Source organism: Eptatretus burgeri, chromosome 8, assembly GCF_056783735.1.
Source record: "Eptatretus burgeri isolate ZD-2024b chromosome 8, Ebu_testis_v1, whole genome shotgun sequence".
In the NCBI taxonomy this organism is placed as follows: Eukaryota; Metazoa; Chordata; class Myxini; order Myxiniformes; family Myxinidae; genus Eptatretus; species Eptatretus burgeri.
The window spans coordinates 13,099,274-13,121,773 of NC_140968.1; the positions used below are offsets into that span (position 1 = coordinate 13,099,274).

Consider the following 22,500-nt stretch of genomic DNA (forward strand, 5'->3'; position numbering starts at 1 on the left):
GGTCAAGCAAATTTGAAAATTGGCTCCCCAGGCAACGCTGGGTCTATTAGCATCCACTGAGGGACGCGGTCAAGTGTAAATATCCTGTGAATAGTGTCGTTAAGGCTTAGAGTAGGAATGTAAAGTATAAGTGTTGTTTTTGTGGAACCTTTTGTTTCCCCTCCCCAGATCACTGGAAGAGTGTTGGACAGGAGCGATGATCCAGAGGATGGAGTGCAACTTCGCTCAGTGCTCTCATGTGATAAAATAAAATAATAAAAAAATGAATGATTGTTTAGGCGAGGATAAGGCCATAAGGGGGTAGTACATTAAGCAGGATAGGCAAGTTAGCTGCGGCTCGCTGCCCATTGCCCCTCCTACTTTATTTCGTTTGGTTAAATAGGTGTGTCAGTAAGTGTTAAGGCTGGTACGGTAGCGCCTGTGATATACCTTGCAGGAGCTGCGGTACCAGAGGAGGGGGCAATGTTACGTCTGAGGGGGGGGGTATGCATTCAAAGCGTAATTAGGATGTTTAATTCGGTATGCCATGCTGTTCGAGTTGTACCAGGATCTCGATGTAATAAGTAGCAATTCAGTGGTGATAAGTTGTCTAGTAAATGTCCATTTCTTTAAGGGGGAAATGATAATTGTCACGTAATTAGATAGGGAGATGGGTTAGGGTAAGTGTGTATGCGTAAGCCCTTTTAGTATTCCCTGTAGGCTTGCCGTGACGTAACAGGACAGTGCTGCGGATGGCTCCGCCCCGTGATCACGATTGGCAGAAGGCGACGGCGGAGGGCCAATAAAAGGGCTCGATTGGAAGTGACGAGAACTCGAGTATAAAAAGGTTCTGTTCGGGAGAAGAAGAGGAGGAAGAGTCATAAAAAGAAAGCGTCTGGTCGAGGCTGTTGGTCTCTGAGCGTGCTCTCTCGTTGCGCTGGTTCGTTCCTCGATTTGTCATGTCTCGTGGCCTTGCTGTGCCTCGTCCCTCACCTCGGTTGGCTCTGGAGTTCTGCTGGCTCGGGGTACGGGACCGAACGGCGGCCAGACCTGCCTCCCTCTCCTGCTCGCATCTTGGCGCCAGAACTGGCTCCCTGGTGGCTGTGAGCGGACTTGGGCCTACACCAGGAGGTCGACACCACCAGGAGCAGCACCACGGTGTCTCCTGCCCCTGACGAGCGCAACGCCAGCTCGTCCGGCACCAATCCAGTGACTGTTGCGTCGACACCACGGGCAAGCCTGACCACCAGCTACGTTGTGTGTGTGTGTGTGTGTGTGTGTGTGTGTGTGTGTGTGTGTGTGTGTGTGTGTGTGTGTGTGTGTGTGTGGTGTGTACCTGGTGCCTTAGAGGGTTTGAGATTTGTATATCCATTGGAATTGTTTGTGTTTTCCCCACGCCCGAACCCACACCACCATCCCGTCGAATCGCCCCGGATCCCTCCTCTTGCCGAGTCTTATTATTATTTCTGGTTAGAGAAATAAACATTATTAACTCAGTGAAAAGCGACTCGTGCCACCTTCCTCGTCCCGTTTGCTGTAGAGCGATTTAAAACCGCAATCTTTGGGTTATAAAAAAAATAAACCGCCTTCATCGTTTTGGCTCATTCTACGTTGGCGGGACTGTTCAAGTCCCGTGGACGTCACTATATATGTATATATGTATATATATGTATATATATGTATATATGTATATATATGTATATGTATATATGTATATATGTATATATATGTATATGTATATATGTATATGTATATATGTATATATGTATATATATATATATATATATATATATATATATATATATATATATATATATACATATATTTATATATATATATATTTATATATATTTATATATATATATATATATATATATACATGGCAAAAAAATGGAAACACCAAAGTAAAGTCACTTAATAGGACGTTGGGGCCACCAGATGCGACTAGTACAGCCTGTATGCACCATGGCTTAGAGTCCGCCAGCGTCTGGAATTCTGTAGGAGGATGCAGCACCATTCTTCCATGAGAAAGTCAATGAACTCACCGAGTGTTTGATGGAGGTGGAAAAGGCTGTCTCAGGTGTTGTTCCAGAATATCCCATAAATGCTCAATTGGGTTCAGATCTGATGACTGAGAAGGCCATGACAAATGGATAACATCAGTGTCATGCTCATCAAACCATTTGGGCGACCACACATGCTCTCTGGATGGGGGCATTGTCATCCTGGAAGACAACCCTCCCGGCAGGAAAGAAATGCTGCTACGTGGGGTGAAGATGATCACTCGGTACCATTAAGTAGCGATTGGCATTGACCTTGCCTTCTGATGGAATGACTGTACCAAAACCATGCCAGGAAAATGCACCCCACAACATTACAGAACCCTTCACTGTTGGAACCAAGCACTCAGGATTGTCAGGTCAGGTTCGATCTGTGACCTGCTACAGGTACCATGTAAACCTGTACTAACCTGTTCCATGGTCGGGTTGTCGGCGACTAAACCGTCTCCCCCACCAGGTTTTCTGGTGAGGAGGGTGTTTGGATATGGACACCCAGCAGGATTAAAAACAAAACCTGTCAAAGGGCGGAGGAGCTCCTTGTGAGCCAACGGCCATCCATATCTAGTGCCCAACTGTGTCTGCGGACGTCCTCCTGCAGTTGGGCTACTTCTTATTAGGAGGTTGGTGGCAGGATTTGCACTCCGGCCACCGTAAAACGCTTCATTCCGCAAAACGCAAAAACGCAAAAAAATCTGAAAACCCACTCCGTGGGAGTACCTCCTGTGCAGCTTCCCTTCGCAGGGCAGCTCACCGGATGACAGGATTGGGGCAAAGCCTTCGGGACCCCCAATCTTTGATAGGAGGGAAACCACGGGGTAACATCCCTGGGTCAGATTGCGGGAGAGTGTGTCGGAGTGGTGCTGAGGTGTCGTCCACCAGACGGCGGTCTCCTTGGGTTAACCTGAGGCGGTCCCTTCGGGTGGGTGCCTGGAATGTCCTATCCCTAAGAGAGGATGATCACCTGTCTCTGTTACCATCTGAGCTCAAGCGTTTGGACATCGGGATTGCAGCTCTCTCTGAGGTTCGGAGACCGGATTGCGGCGAGATAATGGTGGGTGGTTACACCTACTATTGGTCTGGTCGCTCTGATGGTTACCATACCCAAGGAGTTGCTGTAGCTGTGTCCAATAAGCTGACCCCAATGATAATTGAGGTAACACCGGTCAACGAGCGTATTCTGAGATTAAGGATTCGCCACTCCTTAGGTGTCATTTCCCTGGTCTCTATTTATGCTCCGACTGAGGCGAGTGATCTCACCGTGAAGGACACATTCTACGCCACACTCGAGTCTGTGGTTGATCAGTGCCCCAGACGAGATACACTTCTAGTCTTGGGGGATTTCAATGCATCGACTGGAACTGATAGGGATGGTTATGAGGTGTGTGTTGGTCCCCATGGGTCAGGAACTATGAACCAGAATAGCACTAAGTTCCTTGACTTTGCAAGAAGTCATGGACTTAGGGTGGCTGGTTCATGGTTTCAGCGCCCGCAAGCTCATCGCTGGACTTGGTATTCCAACGCTGGCGGTGTGGCAAAGGAGTTTGACCATCTCCTCATTGACAGTCGTTGGAGGATGATCCAGAACTGCAGGGTCTACCGGAGTGCTCAGTTCCTCAATACTGACCACAGGCTTGTTGTAGCAACTCTAAAGCTGCACCTTAAATCCTGGAGAATGGTACCATCCCAGCCTAGGCTGGATGTTGCCAAGCTCAGGGATGAGAGAGTAGCTGAGGAGTTTGCGAACAGGCTGAGTGGACACTTGGGGGGGTCTGGGTGCTTTGGGGGGTCCTGAAGAGTTGTGGAGCACCTTCAAGACCACCGTCCTTGATGTTGCCGGTGGATGCCTTGGAGTTCACCGCAGGGCAAAAAAGAATTTTGTCTCTCAAGGGACACTGGATACCATTGACCAGAGTCGCAGGGCCAGGCTGAATGGCAGAGCTGAGCTGTTCAGGGAGCTGAGGCGTAAAACTGTACGTGCACTGAGGGTGGACAAGGAGGCCTATGTGCGAGGAATCTGTGAGGGGGTAGAGCATCACCTGTGGACAGGTGATTCTCGTCCCGCTTACAGGGGAATTCGCGCATTACGTTCATCCAAGCCCATCCCTCGGAGCACTGCAGTTCGAGCATAGAGTGGTAGGCTCTTGACAGAGGAGTCTGAAGTGAAGGCCCGCTGGGCCGGTTACTTTGAGCGGTTGTACCAGGCTGATCCCCCAGCTGTCGAGTTGGACGTCAAGGGTGTTACAATCCCTGTTGCTGACCCTCCAATCAACTGTGGTCTACCTTCGCTTGTGGAAACACGGGCTGCGGTAAACCGGTTGAAACGGGGTAAAGCTCCAGGGATCTGTGGCATCCATGCCGAACTTCTCAAGGCTGGTGGAAATGCTGCACTCGTGTCGTTGCATGCAGTTTTGTGCTCTGCCTGGAACACAGGCATCATCCCCCAACTGATTGGAAGAGGGGCCTTGTTGTTCCTCTCTGGAAAGGGAAGGGTGATCGCCAAGACTGCAACAACTACCGAGGGGTGACGCTGCTCTCAGTGCCGGGCAAGGTCTTTGCTCGGATAATTATTGATAGGGTTCGCCACCATCTGCTTGAGCACCAGCGTCCAGAGCAGTCAGGCTTTACACCAAAGAGGTCAACGATTGACCATATCCTTGCACTTCGTGTCCTCACCGAACGCAGACGAGAGTTTCGGCAGGGGCTGCTTGCAGCCTATGTTGATCTCTGTAAAGCATTCGATTCAGTGAATCGGGATGTCCTCTGGAGGATTCTTGGTCTTCGTGGGGTGCCACCGAAACTGATCGATCTGATGTCTGAACTCTACTCTGGTACTGAGAGTGCTTTGAAGTGTGGTGGTACCATCTCTGACTTATTTCCAGTTGTTACTGGAGTTCGTCAGGGATGTGTGCTTGCCCCCACACTTTTCAGCACTTGTATGGACTGGATTTTTGGGAGGATGTCGGAGAGATCAAGTTGCGGTGCATCGTTTGGCAATGTCAAGATCTCGGACCTTGATTTTGCAGATGATGCAGTCATCTTTGCGGAGACTTTAGACATCCTCTTGGGGGCCCTCGAGGTGCTGAATGAGGAGTCGGAGCCATTGGGATTACGGATTTCTTGGGTCAAAACTAAGATCCAGGCTTTCGGTGACATCTTGGATGCTGCTGTCCTGTCTGTGTCCGTTTGTGGTGAGGATGTTGAGGTCGTGGATAGATTCACTTACCTTGGCAGTGATATTCATGTCTCCGCAGGTTGTGAGCCGGAGGTCAATAGACGTCTGGGTCGGGCCTGGGGAGTCATGGATTCACTGGATCATGGGGTGTGGCGCTGCCGGTACCTGTGCGGGAGGACGAAAGTCCGAGTCTTCAGGTCCTTGGTACTTCCAGTCTTGCTCTATGGGTGCGAGACTTGGACTTTGACCAAGGATCTGAGACGGAGACTTAATTCTTTTGGTACCAAGTCTCTTCGAAGAATCCTTGGCTATCGCTGGTCGGATTTTGTGTCCAACGAGCGGTTGCTGAGAGAGACTCGGATGAGATTTGTTACCTGCACAGTCCGTGAGCGTCAGCTGCGGCTGTATGGACATGTGGCTCGTTTTCCTGACACTGATCCTGCTCACCAGATTCTCTCAGCGAGGGAGTCTCATGAGTGGAGGAGGCCAGTGGGCCGACCACGTGCCTCATGGTTGCAGCAGGTTGACCATCATCTCAAGGAGATTGCGATGGGCCTGGCATCTGCCTGGGGGATGGCCAGACGGAGGCCCCTGGAGTACCGGCGGAAAGTGGACGCAGCGACGCGCTGTTCTGGCACATGCTCCCATACCTGACCTGACCTGACTCAGGATTGTGGAGTTATTCAGGTTGGTGCCACACGTGCATTCATCCATTTCTTGAGAACATGGTGAAGGACGATTCATCTGACCGTATCACATTTCTCCACTGTTCAGTAGTCCATTGCCTGTGCTCTTTGCACCACTGGACTCGCAAACGTGCATTGCCATGTGTGACGAGCGGTTTGTGCATTGCATCTTGACTATGGTATCCCGTTCTGTGGAGATCTCGGTGGACCGTTTTTGATGAAACTATCTGCTCGTGCCGCAGGTTGAAATTTACAGTCAATTGATTTGCAATTGCTCGCCTGCTTTGCCTTTCACTTTAAATTAATGCACGGATATCACAATCCTAGAATATGTGCTTCTGCCCACTGTTGCCCTTTGCCAATGATGTCTTTTCCTTGGAATTCCATGCCGACATCACCTTAGAGGCTTAGACACCGTTGCTCGTGAAACATCATCAAGTTGAGCTGTCTTTGTCACTGAAGCTCCTGCCAAATGCACCCCAACAATCACCCCTCTTTCAAAGTCACTGAGGTCTCCTCCTGCAGTCATGCTATCCATATAATTATAGGCAACCAGGCCTGTGCATCATTTTTATGCATGAACCGAAGATTTCTGAGATGTTGTTTGCTTAATTAACACTTGGGCCACACCTGTGTGGAAGCCGTTGCTTTCAATGTACTTGGTGTTCCTCATTTACCCAAGTGTTTCCATTTTTTTTTGTTCATGACCTGTAGGTATGTAATATGACAACGTATTTATATATATTTTATTATTATTATTTTATAGATTATAAAATCATTTTTGTTTTTTAAGTGGACACAGTTGTCGCCTCAGGAATGAATAAACAGGACAATCATTACACACAGTCCACACAGGACAGGTATACAATGACCGATCCATACCGATAAGCTACCTACCATTCCTGCCAATATCGATAAACCCCAATATGACCAAGGCGTATAGGTACCCATCTAACTCAAGATTGAAGAGTTTGAAAGAAAAAGGGGTTCTTCACCATTGAGAGATGGGGCTAAAAACGATATATACTACATAGCATATTTCAAAAATGTATTGGGCCTGATATGTTCTCATGGATCAGGCATTACATGGTGGAGGTATGTGCTCTACCTTGTGCCCTTCTAGAGAAACTGTAATTACATCGGCTTTGTTTGTTTCCTCACCCACTTTTCTCTTTCATTGGCATCTGATCGGTACAAACACTCTGAGCAGGTGAGAAGTGAGGTGGAGGAACTCGACCTGGCTATAAACTGTCATCCTGGTGTTTTGCAGGCAGGGTGATTCATCAATGTGTGCCGTCCTTGGATGGACATTAAACTGGGCATCACGTCTGCCAACATTAGTTGGACATTGAAGATCTCACGGTCTCCTTCATGAGAAGTGGACAAGCCATCACTGGGCATCTTTAACAAAGCACAAATTCCTGCTCTAACCTACTTGGTCAAACATCAGGCCAGGCCAGCCAGTTCATGAAAGATTTAGGCTAAAAACTTTCTCCGGCCAACACCACAAGGCGGCCATAATTGTGGCCGTTAAAGTCTCATCATCTGAAGAGCAACATTCCCACAGATGCTGTGGCACTGCTAATTTGAGTCAATACTAAAACCAATCTCAGTCAATACTCAAACAGACCAATCGGCCTTGTTCCAATCATCAGCAAGGTTATTGAATCCATCATCGCTTCAGATTGTAAATCCTTCCTCTTCTCCAATGGCTTGATTTCCGATCATCAACTTCATCTTCCCCTTTTGCACGTGTGGTTCTCATTACTGTATCATAATTCACGACACTTTTTCTACTTCAACAGACTGCTCTCAATTTGACCTCTCCTTCATACCTTGTCTGAAAAGTCTAACTGTTACGTTTCTTCTCTCCATTCTCTTAACTCACCTTCATTGCATCCCTCAAGAAATGTCTTTAATCGCATTTCCGAACGAAAAAAATTTTAAAGCACAGTTTGCTATGCTTGGTCGTTTTCCATCAAGCATTATTTTTTTCCAACTTCAGTGCCAATTCACTCCTCTCACCCCTCACTCTCAAAGCAACCATCACACTCTTCTCCCTCCAAGCTTCCCTCTCACCTTTCTCAAAAACTCCCCCCTCACCTTTCTCCCTCAACTCTCCACACTCACCCTTCTCCCACCATTCACCCCCTCACTCACCCTTTCCAAAGTTCCCCCCCTCACATCCACAAAGCTGCCTACTTCCCCTGTCCTCTCACCCCCATCTCATCCCTCCACCTCCTCAAATCCTCAACTGCCTTCTATCCCCTCTCGTATTACTCCCCACTACACCTCAACCCAGCACCACAGAGCCTTTTCTCCTCCTCATCCCCCTTCCCCTAACTCTTCTGCAATCCCCCACACTCTTTCAACAACTCTCCTTACCTCCCCCCCTCCTCCCTTGTCCAACTCTCCTCCTCCCCTCCCACCCCCAGCACCCAAAGCCTCCTCCCATCCCTCTTCATTAACAGAGTGGACCTCAAATATCTGGGGCCTTTGCTCAAACCTTACAGATCTTTACATTCAGGTTGCCACTGACAAACCAGACAGAATCTGCCAAACAGAAACTTTCCTCTCTCAAGACGTCTCTGATTCCCTCGTATCTCTCCCTGATTACTCCGTCCTCCGGTATGACAGGCCTGAGCCTCATCCTGGTGGAGGAGTTGCTCTCCATCAAAGACTCTATTCCTCACTCTCCGTGCACTGCCCTCACTCCCCGACACCCCCAGGAATACCTCTGGCTACGGCTTCCCCTCCACTCCCACCTCATGTTTATATGTGTACTGTACCGTCCACCAAACAGTGAATACTCCATTTACACCTCGCTATCTGAAAACATGGACCAACTTCTATCTTATCATCCGAACTCTCTCTCTTCCTCATATGTGGTGACTTCAATTGCCATCATGCTAGTTGGCTGGGTGTGGGTACCTCTCTCACCTGCCATGGCACTTCAGCAAAGACTTATGCGACTCAATCGGTCAACTTCCCGACCCGGATCTCAACCAATGGTACTCTATCTCTTCTGGATCTGATTTTGACAAATTTCCCTGACAATATCTGCTGCTCTTCCTCTGCTCCAATCGGATCTTCTGACCACGTCCTTGTCAAAGTGGACATCTCTCTGGCTATTATCAGAGAACCACCTCAGTGCTGTCGAGTCTGGCATTTCACTCAAGCCAACTGGCAGGGTCTTCAAGCAGCCATAAAACTTCGAGACTGGTCTCCCATCCCTACTTTCTCCAACATCAACTCATCCTGGGAATTCTTTCAAAGAATCTCTCTATATATATATATATATATATATATATATATATATATATATATATATATATATATATATATATATATATATATATATATATATATCTTTCTCTCTTTCTCTCTTTCTCTCTTTCTCTCTTTCTCTCTTGGTTCACTGAAGCTTGTGGTGAGGCAGTTGTCCTGAAACAACTTTCCTTTGCTTCATGGAAAGCAAACCCAACTGAGGGTAATCTCAGTTCCTTCCATAAAGCTCGGAACAAGTGTGTATCTACCCTCAGGAGAGCCAGAAAACAACATCTTTCTCATCTCAAGTCTGAACTCTCAAACCTCTCCCCCTCTTCAAAATTGTCGTGGCATCTATTCAAATCTGTTTCTGGTGTATGTTCCCCTTCCATCGTCTCCCTTCCCTCAAATGGCCGCACTGCTGATACTGCTCGTGAAAAGGCTGAACGCCTAAGCTAGGTGTTTGTGTCATCGCTTTCTGTACCCACCTTACCCAGTCGCACCCAACTGTCCCTGGACTCTGTGTCCTTTTCTGCTGACAAGGTGGAGAGCTTGCTGTCAATCCTCGCCTCAGATTCTGCAACCGGCCCAGACGGCATCAGCCTACGCGTCCTAAAAACCTGCTCCTCTGCTCTTGGTCACCCTCTCTCTGTTCTATTCACCCTCTCATTTGCTCAAGGTCATCTGCCATCTGCTTGGAAATAAGCAAACATTACCACCCTGCACAAAAAAGGTACAAAACAGATCCCTGCAACCACAGACCAATCAGCCTTCTCCAAATCATCAGCAAGATTATTGAATCCATCATCGCTTCAGACATTAAATCCTTCCTCCTCTCCAATGGCTTGATCTCCGATCATCAATTTGGTTTCAGACCAGGTCACTCTACCCTGGATATGCTGCTTCTGCTCTCCCAACAATGGATGGAGGTCCTCAATGCCAGACAGAAAATCAGTCTATCCCTCGACGTATCGTGTGCTTTTGACATGGTCTGGCACCCTTCTCTGTTCACCAAACTCTCTTCCTATGGTATCCAAGGCCATCTCAACTCATGGTTTGCAGACTTCCTCTCCTGTCGCAGTCAACGTGTCGCCCAAAATGGAGTTCTCTCATCCCCTCTTCCTGTCCAGGCTGGAGTTCCTCAAGGCAGCGTTCTGGGCCCTGTTCTTTTTCTGGTTTTCATCATTGATCTCTCTGACTCTCTGGAAAATCCTCTTTATCTCTTTGCTGATGACTCCACCCTTTGCCGTCCCTCAGACCGGCAAGCAGTGGCTTCTTTACTCTCTGCAGATCTGGGTAAAATCACAAACTGGACCACCAACACGTGGAACATGTTTTTCAATCCTGACAAATCTCACACTCTCACTCTGTCTCCCCGAAAGGACCATTTGGAAAACCCCTCCATCTACTTTCTCAACAATCCGCTGGAAGAAGTCCTTCCATTCAAGCTTCTGGGTCTCACTATCTGCCATGACCTTTCCTGGGAAAACCACATTTCTAACCTCGCCTCCAAAGCCAGTCGCCGACTGGGAATCCTCCATCGTGCAAAGTCCTTCCTCAGCCCACCTGAGCTCCTGAGCACATACAAAGCCATCATCCGCAGCCTGATGGAGTACTGCTCTCCCCTCTGGGCTGGTGCTCCTGCCTCTCACCTTTCTCGGTTACACACTGTGGAAACCAAGGCATTTAGGATCATTGTTATCTTCCGCGGTGAGGCTGAGTCTTTAGGCCTCTCACTGTCTCACCGCAGGCAGGTCGGTGGTCTTTCTGTCTTTTACCTTCTTCTCTGCGGTCTCGCCCCCCCCTGCTCTGTCTGCGATTTGTCCCCACCATATTTCAGCAGGACGCTCAAGGTCCGCCAGCAACCCCCTTCGAGTAAAACTACCAAAATCACGAATCACTGCTTACCTTCACTCTTTCATTCCTCTTTTTTTTCCCGCCTTTGGAATAAACTCCCTCACTCTGTTCAATCCCATTCTTCCCTCCAGGCCTTCAAAACAGCAGTTTACCACCACCTCTTGTCTTCACCATCCAAAACCTCGATCTTTTTTACCCCCGTTAATCCACCCCAAACCCACCTCCTTGAAATTCCCTGCTTTCCTTCCTGAAAGTCCCTGTAATGTCCATCTTTTATACCCCATGTTCCCCACCCCATCCCTCTCTGTTCCCCACTGATTTGTCCTTCCCACTCCCGCCCCTCTTGTCTCACGCCCCCCTTGCTGTGCGTTGTGTGTTAGCTCTCATACGAGCCTTGACAATGTATACAAAAAATAATAATTATACCATTTAACAGCAAGTTAATCGTGAATGTCACAAAGAAGACTGATTAAATTATCGATTACGTGTGACATCAGTTCTCCAGTAATAAGCTGAGTCTGGTTAATTGGGGTGGGTAAAAGGTAGTGAATAAACAAACAAATAAATAAATTTGCTCAGCAGACTTGGCTTGTCAAGCTGCATGATTTCAACTGAAAGTATGCTTAGCTCAAATTTGAATGTACCCCCCACCCCCCCCCCCCGTCCAAGGCATGAGTAACACACCTTAAGTGTCCACTGTATGGCATCGTCATTCTTATGGGTATTTACAAGCACGATTTGTTTTGGCTGCTTATTTGTATTGCTGATCAAAAGTCCATTTTCTTTTTCATGATAATCTCTGTCTCTGTCTCTGTCTCTGTCTCTGTCTCTCTCACTCCCCCCCCTCTCTCTCACTCTCTCCCCCTCTCTCACTCTCTCTCTCTCTCTCTCTCTCTCTCTCTCCCCCTCTCTCTTTCCCCCTCTCTCTCTCTCTCCCCCTCTTTCATCCCCCCTCTCTCTCTCCCCCCTCTTTCATCCCCCTCTCTCTCTCCCCCTCTTTCATCCCCCTCTCTCTCTCCCCCTCTTTCATCCCCCTCTCTCTCTCCCCCTCTTTCATCCCCCTCTCTCTCTCCCCCTCTTTCATCCCCCTCTCTCTCCCCCCCCACTCTCTCCCCCTCTCTCTCCCCCTCTCTCTCCCCCTCTCTCTCCCCCCACTCTCTCCCCCTCTCTCTCCCCCCTCTCTCTCCCCCTCTCTCTCTCCCCCTCTCTCTCCCCCTCTCTCTCTCCCCCTCTCTCTCCCCCCTCTCTCCCCCTCTCTCTCCCCCTCTCTCTCTCCCCCCTCTCTCTCTCCCCCCTCTTTCATCCCCCCCTTCTCTCTCTCCCTCACCTGCTCTCCCCATCTCTCATATTAACATTTGTTTGTAAAAGTGGCATTTGTAAAGTTGATTGGTTGAATTGGGAAATGTTACAACAAAAGAATCCCCCAGCATTATGAATGTCTTGATGTTTTTCAGTTGGGTGGTTTACTGTGGAGCACAAGATACAAGCCGTTAACACGGAAATTGAATCACCATGACCAGCCACCAGATGGTTTGGGTGATGTGGACAACAAGAATGGAGTCAAAATGTTGGAGCTCACAGTGGATGACAACTCGCATACCTCTGGTCATGGTAAGGTCAAAAAGCAACAAAAATGACTTTCACATAACATCACTTGCCAACAAGTCAAATTCCTCTCATGATGCAAGACTGCACTCTACAAGTGCCATTCTAGTTAAACAAGCAATGACTTGGCAAACAAATTCCTCAAGGTGCCACACACAGTCAAACAGTTACATAACAGGGCAAGATAAATGGCTGGCAGTTTGACACCAGAATTAACACAGCCAGTTCTCTTTGTGTGCTGAAGTAAGTGGCAGAAGTCACACAAAAAAGCACTTTGGGGAGAGTCGCGTACCTCTGAATGGTGGGTAAGAGATAGTTAGGGAAGCAAAGTTGGTAAACTTTGTTAATTGCAAGCAATAAATTATGATGCCCGACATGATTGGCACAGAAGGTGGGCATGTGCTGTTGAGCTGTTAAGATTCCTGGCCCAGTTATAGACTGTTGGATTGGCGCTTCATCGGCATCACAAGGTGCATTGTCCGTCGGATGCATGTTAAGTTGGGAACCCATATGATAGCATTGTTGTTGGTGAATATTAAAGATACCATTATGTCATTTGATGAAGAAAAGGCAAGGTGAATTATCAGTGGCACCCTGGACAAATTCCACATTCCTGCCCCCAACCATCCCAAGTCGAATGCCGAGCATGCTCAGCTGGTTCCTGAAAGATTTGGCCCAATCTTAAGCTGCTGTCACACCTTGACGTTTTAGCCAGCGTATGGCAAGGTATCAAAAGGTATGTAAAACGTTGGCGTATGCTGAACTATTGATGTTTTTTTTCCAGTTTTTGACGTATTCATAACGAGTTGGACGTATGCATAACGTATTAGTAACGTACACAGAACGTTTCAATCACATAACTTATAATACCAACGAATGCTGAGCGTGTTGTCAGCGTTCACAACCTATGCCCAACGATAGTCTAACTTATGCAGAGCGCGCGGCAGCGTATCGCCGACGATCACGTGGCGTAGCCTATTAAAAGGCTGCGGCTCGACGATTCAAATCATAACCGCACTAGACATCGAAGTGTCAAGCCGCTGTCACACCTTGACGTTTTAGCCAGCGTATGTCGACGTATGAAAAATTTGTCTAAAACGCTGGCACACGTCGAATACGTAATGGGTAAGTTTTGTTTACGTTAAGAGCACGCTGGCATACGTCGTAGTACGCTGAGTACGTCGACATTTTCAGCATGTTGAAAATTTATCGACGTACTCGGCGTATGACACATGTTCCGCATACGCTGGCATAAGTTGTCGGCACGCCACGCGATCGTTGACACACGTTACTTGTAAGTTACTCATAAGTCGAAACACGTCGAGGTAATAGTTAGCGTCAGTGTTCCAGACTCCCTGGTTTTTTTTTTGTTTGTTTTTTTTCGGCATGACGGTCATGTTGACACTTCGATTTCTAGTGCGGTTATGATTTAAATCATTGAGCGGCAGCCTATTAATTATATTATATTATAACCGCACTAGAAATCGAAGTGTCAACATCACCGTCATACCGGAAAAAAAAACCAAAAAAAAAAACCAGGGAGTCTGGAACACTGACGCTAACCATTACGTCGACGTGTTTCGACTTACGAGTAACTTACAAGTAACATGTGTTGACGTGTCACAACAATCGCGTAACGTGCCTATAACACGTTACTCATAGGTTAGAAATAAGTTTCGGGTATGCTAAACATTACCTCGACGTGTTTCGACTTATGAGTAACTTACAAGTAACGTGTGTCGACGTGTCAACGATCGCGTAACGTGCCTACAACTTATGGGCAGCATTATGCGGAACGTGTGAGTCATACGCTGGCATGTAGAGCGCATGTGAACGTGTGAGTCATCGGATTGATGGTTGTGACGTCATGGACGTTTTTAAATGACGTTTTTCAAATGTGCCTGGAAAAAAGTAGCGGCGGCGAAGGTATGCGCTCTACCGAGTGCCCGTTCTAGTTCCTGGTGTCATGGCCTTCTCCACCATGTACCCCTTGATAAACACCCAATTTATGACCTACATTTCCACTCTAACCATCTCTACAAATCACCCGCTGCTCCTCTGGAAACATTCTCAGAAAGTCTCCTACATTATTTCAAAACTGCCTTTTTCTGCTCCTGGCATCCTACCTGAGATGCGTTATCCTGAAATGGCATTCGACAAATCTCCCTCAGCAATCAGCTTTACAGACATCCATCTCTCACTCACCCTGATAAAACTCCACCACCTGGTTGACCTTGAACTATACTTCGTCCATTCTTCCTGCCTTTTCCTCCCTTATGGAGACCCTTAAACTCCTGACCCAGCTCCATTTCACTAGTTTGTGTCCAAATGGTGTCTTGCAAACGAGCTCTTCTTGTGGTCAGTGTCTGCAATCTCCCTGCCCTTTCCTTTCAAACCACCAACATTACAATAATCAAATCTCAACTTCCTCTTACCGCTCAACTGAGCTTCTTGAACAGTTGCCAATTAAAGAAAAATGGTAAAGAAAACCAGTCATTATTACAAAGCTAAGTACTTGTACTTCAGCCCCAAGACCAAATGAAACAATGTCCATTAGTGGAGGCAGTTATGTCATAAAAATAACTTTTGTGTAAAATGTTTGTTAACAGCAAATTATCACTTGATTTTGTATTAAGATATCAAGATATGAAAAAAAAGGGTGGAATTTTTTTCCAAACTTGTAAAAGGTACCAAATCCAAGATGGCTACCACTATAAAAGGTGGCACAATTTTATAATTATTTTCCATAGAAATGTTTGAAATATTTCATTACAGGTGTAGAATGGTGTCTGGCACACATGACATTGACAATACCCATTTTTATTGATATATGTACTTTTCAGTGGTAGTAGAGGGTCATCATAGTAACGGCAGATGATGAGTATCAGGATGATATCTACAACCTGCTTAAGCATGAGTCACATTTGCTCTACGGCTAGGATACGGTGGCCGTACCCCCCCTGAATTGACAGAAACGTGCGGCGGACGCAGAGTTTCTGAGGTGGCCTCAGGGTGGCCCTACGCCGTATGGCTATCTTTTACAGGCCGTAGGGGTCTCCGTGGAATTAGAGCGCGGAGTTATAACTTTTTTCATTTCTAGGTTGGCCGTAGCAATTCGACAAGCCGTAGCCATGACGTATATGTGTTCCACGTCGACCGTACGTAGAGCGTACGGTGGGCTTGCGTTATTCGTGTGGCTGCCGTAGTCTCTTATCAATGAAAAATGAATTTTGCCAACCCCAAAAAATTATGGTGGCCGCACTATTTCCACGGTCGCCATAGGGTAGTCCTAAGGCATCCCTGTGTTCAACGTACGGTGACCTTGCGGTCTGTGTGACTACCTGTGGGCAACGCAGGTTTGACGTACGGTTCCCCTACGCCCCGCCGTGCGTCCTACGTACGGCCTCCGTGGCAGTCTGCGTCGACCGTGCACTACCGATAGAGATCGGAGTATAGGTGTTTGCCACCAGTGTTGGGCACAAAAGTGATAATCCGATAACAGATAATTATCAAAGTTTACTTTTTTTAATCGGACTATTATCAGAAGTTAACTTCCATTTATCGTTATCGGACCAGTTAACTTCCGATAACTCGATTTTTTTTTTTTTTTGTCCCATAATGTCCGTTAATATTTTGTCCGATAACATTTTTATCGTTTCCGGGTCGCATTTCGCCGAACTAATTAATTATCAATGAGGAGAAAAATGTACATGATTATTGATTATTTGTTTTACAAGATAATGCTGCATCAGGCCGCGCGTGAAGAAGAGGAGGAGAAGGAAGAAGAATAATAATAAGAAGAAGCCTTGCAATGGCGACTTCCTCAGCCATGCGGCTGCTAGGCTCTGCAGGTATTGGATTCGGTCAAGGTTGGGAAACCCAAAAATAAAAACATATGTGACTGCAACATTGTGTGACCGTGGAAATACTGTGGCCGCCCTATAATTGCTGGTGGCCGTAGATTTTTTTAGACCCTACGGCCGCCGAGCCAAATGTGACTGAAGCATTAGCAAAGAAGTTATGAATGAGAAAGTGGCCAAAGATATCATAGATCATGATGACATTGGACAGCAGATATTTGAGGGATTTGTCAAAGAACATTTAACAGAGGGAAACCTTTCTGTGAGGGACAAAAGGAAGCTCGAAACATTCAAAAGTGCAAATGCAACAACAGAAGAGCGGGAAACAAGCTGGTTGAAATCGAAAGAGAATGAGGACTGTCGCAGAGGCTCATCGTCATTTCGAGAAGCCGGCCAGGGCTTCACCTGAAGGAATGGATTGGAACTTGTGAATTTGGCAGTTTCACAATCCATCTTCCATGAGCCTTGACATGGTATATTTAAAAAATTTTAAAATCCCTCTTTGTCGTGGGGGGATCACTCTTTCTTGTCAGCTTAGACCTCAGGACAATGCTATGAACCTTCATCATTTTGAGCTACAAGCTCACAATGAACAACAAGAGGTACAAGATCAAACTAGTGAATCAGCCATGACTGATGTGTCTGACAACCAAACAATGGATGTACCATTACAGATAATACATATCCCAGATGCAGCAGTGGAAGATATGGCAGTGGAGGCTGGAAACGAATCCACAGCTTCAACATACCGTATGGAGTAATCATTATCGATTTCATGGCTCTTATGAATTCTATGTTGAAAACTGATCAAATAAAAACATGCTATGACTTTGCACAATCATATCCAGAATATTTAGTTGAAATATTTCCTCTCAAATGTCAAGACCAAAGCAGAACTTACAGAATATTTAACTGCCAAGAGTCCAGATCACAGCATGATCCCAAGCAACAGATTGAAGAAATCCATTGTGACCTCTGGAACAGAAATGAGGGCAATAATCATGTTCCAAACACCCAGCTCACCCAGTCAAGATGAGGCAGATACTTTACTCTTGTTGCACGTCCTTACAATTGACAGCGATGCAGAGGTCGTGATTGATTCTCCAGACACTGATGTCTTCTAACCTGATCATTCAAATGTATCCAAGCATGCCAGTTACGAGGTTTCTCACCGAGAGGGGGAAACCGAAGAGAAACATTGCAGTGCAACCTATTTATGACAACTGAGGACAAAAACATACATCAGCGATATTAGGCTTCCATGCTTTTACTGGGTCTGATATCTTTGGCAGAACCAAGGACTGTTCAATTGTAAGGGGGTGTTTCAAGGCGTTCATGTCTTGTGATGATGCGATCCTGGAAGCATTGGCATCACTAGGGAGCAACGATCCATCTCCGGAAATATGCTCCCAGTTGAAACTGCTCGTATGCATGCTATACAGGTCCAAAGTCCACGCCAAAGTAAATGAGATTCGTTGATTGTTGTACTCAAATCGTATGGCTGAGGGAGAGAGTCTTCCTCCAGCTACCGGTTCGTTAACCTTACATATTCGTCGGGCACATTACATAACAATGATTTGAAGAAAGGCTGGAGAAAGTCACCCATGCCTCTAGTCTCCAGCTGAGTGTGGTTGGAACTTTGATGCAGTAACATGTCATTTTGCTCCAATCCGATGTTTGAATCCACCATGCAGCCCCTTAAACAATGTTGAAGTTGGGAAAATGTGGATACAAGGCGATGATGTAGTTGTCGAAATAACAATATTCCATGCACAGAGGTATGTGGCTGCATGGGTTATAGTGCAGCAACAAAGTTAACACGGGCAAACAATTGGTGAGGGACAGGGACGATGATGATTGAAGTTCAAAATGTACGATGATGCATGTATTTTTCTTTGGTCATACCAGCTCCCTGTAATTTTCATGGTGACCATTTTGAAATATCAAAATGGCTGTAATATCATTTGTCATTATAAATATAGTAACTTCAACTTGTGTTTCATGCCAACTATTCCATAATGAGTATCCATTTTCAATGCTGGCTGCCATCTTGGATTTGGCACCCTTACCATTTTTGTAAAAAATACCACCCTACTTTTTTTTTTTTTTTAACCATTACAACATAAAAATATAAAAACAAGTGAAAGTTTACTTTTAACAAACATTTTGCATGGAATTGCTTAAGGACCAACACAACACTACAACCAAAGTGCGCCCTGGCCTAAGGCCAAAGCTCATGGTCATACAAAAGCATATGCATGCATCCTCACCCACAGGGCCGTGTATGGTCACACTTTCAATGCCCATTGTGCTGAAAACCTGTTGCCACTCTTCCATATCTGCACCATTTGCCTTAAGTCACCTTCTGTTTGCTTGAAAATCGGTTAACATCACCACAATACAAAAATTGTGCTAAAACAGATCCTCTTGACGACAGGACCATAAGCTTACTTCATATTATAAGCAGTCGTGGAATCCATCATTGCAGTTGATATAAAATCCATCCTTTTCTCCAATGGTCTGATCTCAGACCGTCAGTTTGGTCTCCAACCCGGTCACTCTGCCCTGAACTTGCTACTCCTGCTTTCACAACAATGTATGGAGGCCATGAATTGTGGACAATGACCAGGGCTGTCTCATCATATCTCAAACATTTGACAGTCTGTCACCAGTCTTGTTCTCCCAAACTCTCTGCCGATGACGTCCAAGGCCACATCCTCTCATTGCTTGCTGGCTTCCTCCACACTGTCGGTATACGTTTTTCAACAGGATCTTCTCATTCCCTCTCCCTGTTGAGTCTGGAGTGCGCCAATGCAGGTCTCTAGCCCCATCCTGTTCATTCTCAACATTTTTTTTTTCCGATTACAGTATATGGAAAACCCTCCTTGTCTTTTTACTGATTATTCCATTCTCTGTCATACCATCCTTCATCCTATCTTCCCTCTCTGCAGACTTTGATAGAATCGGGAGCTGGTCCAACACTTGGATTGTCTTTCATCCCTGACAAATATCATATTCTCACTTTCTCTCCAAAAGGAATGTTTTTTTTGTTTTTTTTTATGAACTCTCTAATCTACTTCCTCAACAAACCTGTTGAAGTTGTCCCTTAAACTTTTGGGCCTCAACATAAGCCACAATCTTTCTTTGGCAAACTACATATCAGAGTTGGTCTCCAAAGCCATCAATGACCCAGTATCCTCCTTTGGGCCTGAACTTCTAACAACTTGCAAGGCCTTCATCTGCAGTTCTATGGAGTGAAATGCGTTCCCCTTTTGGGCTGGTGTCCTTGCCTCACACCTTTCATATATTGATGCTGTGGAGATGAATCATGACAATATCCCATGATGAAGCTGAATCCTTGGGTCTGTTACTCTCACGTCAGTCAGGTCATTGGTCTCTGTCTTCTTCGACCTCCTTTGTGGTCTACCCCCAGTGCATGTGCTTATGGTGACATTCCCCAAATCCAGGATCACTGCTCACCGACATTCATTTTTTCCTCTCGACTATGGGACCAACTTCCTCAATCTGTTCACTCTCATTCTTATTTCCAGGGCTTCAAAGTTGCTGTTCACCTTGGGTCATCCCTCATCCATACTTGTGATCTTTTTGACCTCAATTAACCCTCCCTCGGCAACTAACTAATGGACGCCGAAACAGTGTGATGCCTCCAGTTTATTAGGACCTCGGTCGTAAGTGCTGGTGGGGCATGCAGGTTAAAAGTCCCCATTCCAGTTAAGAGGTGCTATTTGGATGTCGGTATGTGGATGGGTTTGTAGTGATCAAAAAGTTGTAGAAGTACTCATTGTTCAAAAGACCACAAGGTTTAGTTTAACCATTTATCAAATGTTTATACTGACCAGTAATAAAGTAGGTAAATGTGTTTGTTGACCCTTGAACTTTTGAATGACTCATGTAACTGACACACTCTAACAGAAACAAATGACAACTTTTTTTTTTTTCTTTTTTTTGTTCCTGATTCTCACAAGGATCCAGTTCGATTTAAGGCCGAAGCATTTTATTCTGGAGGTTGACTGATGAGCAGTAAACATTTTGGTTTGTTTTGCAGGGATTGCACAGTGCTGGAAAACATCATTCCTTTGGTTTTGCGGTCTGAATAGCAGTACGCAAAGCTCTACTCAAGCCCAGAGCGAACCGGTGCAGCTTCCTGTTGGGTTGCGGGAATACGAGGGCAACCCTCTCTACCATAAATACCTCAACATCGCCGCACTGCTCTGGATGTGTGTTGGAATCTTTTTATGGGGATTCTTTGCATGACCTTTCAGTCTAACGATTGAAAACTTTGAGTGATTTGGTTGGTCGACTTAGAAAAGTGAACCTTCATGGTGTTCAGTTTCAACTTATTGAATGCTTCAACTCGGTTACCGCTTGACCTCCGAGTGATGGACCCAAACACATGCTGTTGAATTCTTCCCAATGAAACAACTTCACTTTGGATGTTGGTGTTATTTTTAAAGTGTACAGTTCCAAGACAGTGTAATCCTATTTTGTGGTCGACTCTGTGCACCTTCGATGTAAAGCTGACAAGATTATTCGGAAATAAGTTGTTGCAAACAACAATCCATGAAGATAGCTTTTTTGTTCCTGATTGGTGACAGGTCGATACAAGTCTAATTTTAGACTAAAATAGTCGATATTTTTTATTGGTGGTTTTTTTTTTTGTACCCTTCCCATAAAAATGTTTCCGGATATCGTTAAACAGCAGAACAGATGTCGTTATGATAGAAGCGTGACACCAAAGTCGTATTTATTTTGCTTTGTACTGGACATTCCAAATTAATGTGAATGTAAGTAGTTGAGGTCAGTGGATGTGTAGGTAATTTGTGGAGGATAAGTGTATATGTTTAATTTTGTTCCCAGTCGTTTTCCTGAACGAACTGAAGCAGTTGTGTTGAGACCAAGGTGTTTTGCAAGGTGAAGGGGAAGTTGGGCCAGTGTAAGGTAAACTGGGCTATCTTTCAAGGTCAGTGCAGAGTTCTGATCCCAATGTCTGCATCTGTTATTGATCCTTGTTCAGTACGAGTTAATGTGATCCTTAACAGGAAGTTTGGAAGTGCGATCTCTGTCTCTTCTTGCTCTCTGTCTCTGTCTCTTCTCTGTCTCTGTCTCTTCTCGCTCTCTGTCTCTGTCTCTTCTCTGTCTCTGTCTCTGTCTCTTCTCGCTCTCTGTCTCTGTCTCTTCTCGCTCTCTGTCTCTGTCTCTTCTCGCTCTCTGTCTCTGTCTCTCTGTCTCTGTCTCTTCTCGCTCTCTGTCTCTCTGTCTCTGTCTCTTCTCGCTCTCTGTCTCTGTCTCTTCTCTGCCTCTGTCTCTGTCTCTTCTCGCTCACTGTCTGTGTCTGTCTCTTCTCGCTCACTGTCTGTGTCTGTCTCTTCTCGCTCTCTGTCTCTGTCTGTCTCTTCTCGCTCTCTGTCTCTGTCTGTCTCTTCTCGCTCTCTGTCTCTGTCTGTCTCTTCTCGCTCTCTGTCTCTGTCTGTCTCTTCTCGCTCTCTGTCTCTGTCTGTCTCTTCTCGCTCTCTGTCTCTGTCTGTCTCTTCTCGCTCTCTGTCTCTGTCTCTTCTCTGTCTCTGTCTCTGTCTCTTCTCGCTCTCTGTCTCTGTCTCTTCTCGCTCTCTGTCTCTGTCTCTTCTCGCTCTCTGTCTCTGTCTCTTCTCGCTCTCTGTCTCTGTCTCTCTGTCTCTGTCTCTTCTCGCTCTCTGTCTCTCTGTCTCTGTCTCTTCTCGCTCTCTGTCTCTGTCTCTTCTCTGCCTCTGTCTCTGTCTCTTCTCTGCCTCTGTCTCTGTCTCTTCTCGCTCACTGTCTGTGTCTGTCTCTTCTCGCTCACTGTCTGTGTCTGTCTCTTCTCGCTCTCTGTCTCTGTCTGTCTCTTCTCGCTCTCTGTCTCTGTCTGTCTCTTCTCGCTCTCTGTCTCTGTCTGTCTCTTCTCGCTCTCTGTCTCTGTCTGTCTCTTCTCGCTCTCTGTCTCTGTCTGTCTCTTCTCGCTCTCTGTCTCTGTCTGT

The 22,500-nt window shown here is 46.2% G+C and overlaps 1 protein-coding gene across 6 annotated transcripts in view; it reads left to right on the top strand.

The window, feature by feature from the left end:
* Positions 1 to 22,500, top strand: part of LOC147021127 (sodium/myo-inositol cotransporter 2-like) — a 165,066-nt gene that overhangs the window by 141,680 nt on the left and 886 nt on the right. For 5 of the 6 annotated variants that reach the window (XM_085890911.1, XM_085890909.1, XM_085890908.1 and 2 more), the window contains 2 exons: positions 12,476 to 12,632; positions 20,553 to 22,500. The exon at positions 20,553 to 22,500 is cut by the window's right edge and continues 886 nt beyond it. In XM_085890911.1, the coding sequence (XP_085747037.1) occupies positions 12,476 to 12,632; positions 20,553 to 20,761 (366 nt within the window). In that variant the 3' untranslated portion in view covers positions 20,762 to 22,500. Of the gene's footprint in view, positions 1 to 12,475; positions 12,633 to 13,259; positions 13,363 to 20,552 lie in introns of all 6 variants that reach the window. The other variant, XR_015060716.1, reaches the window with a different exon arrangement.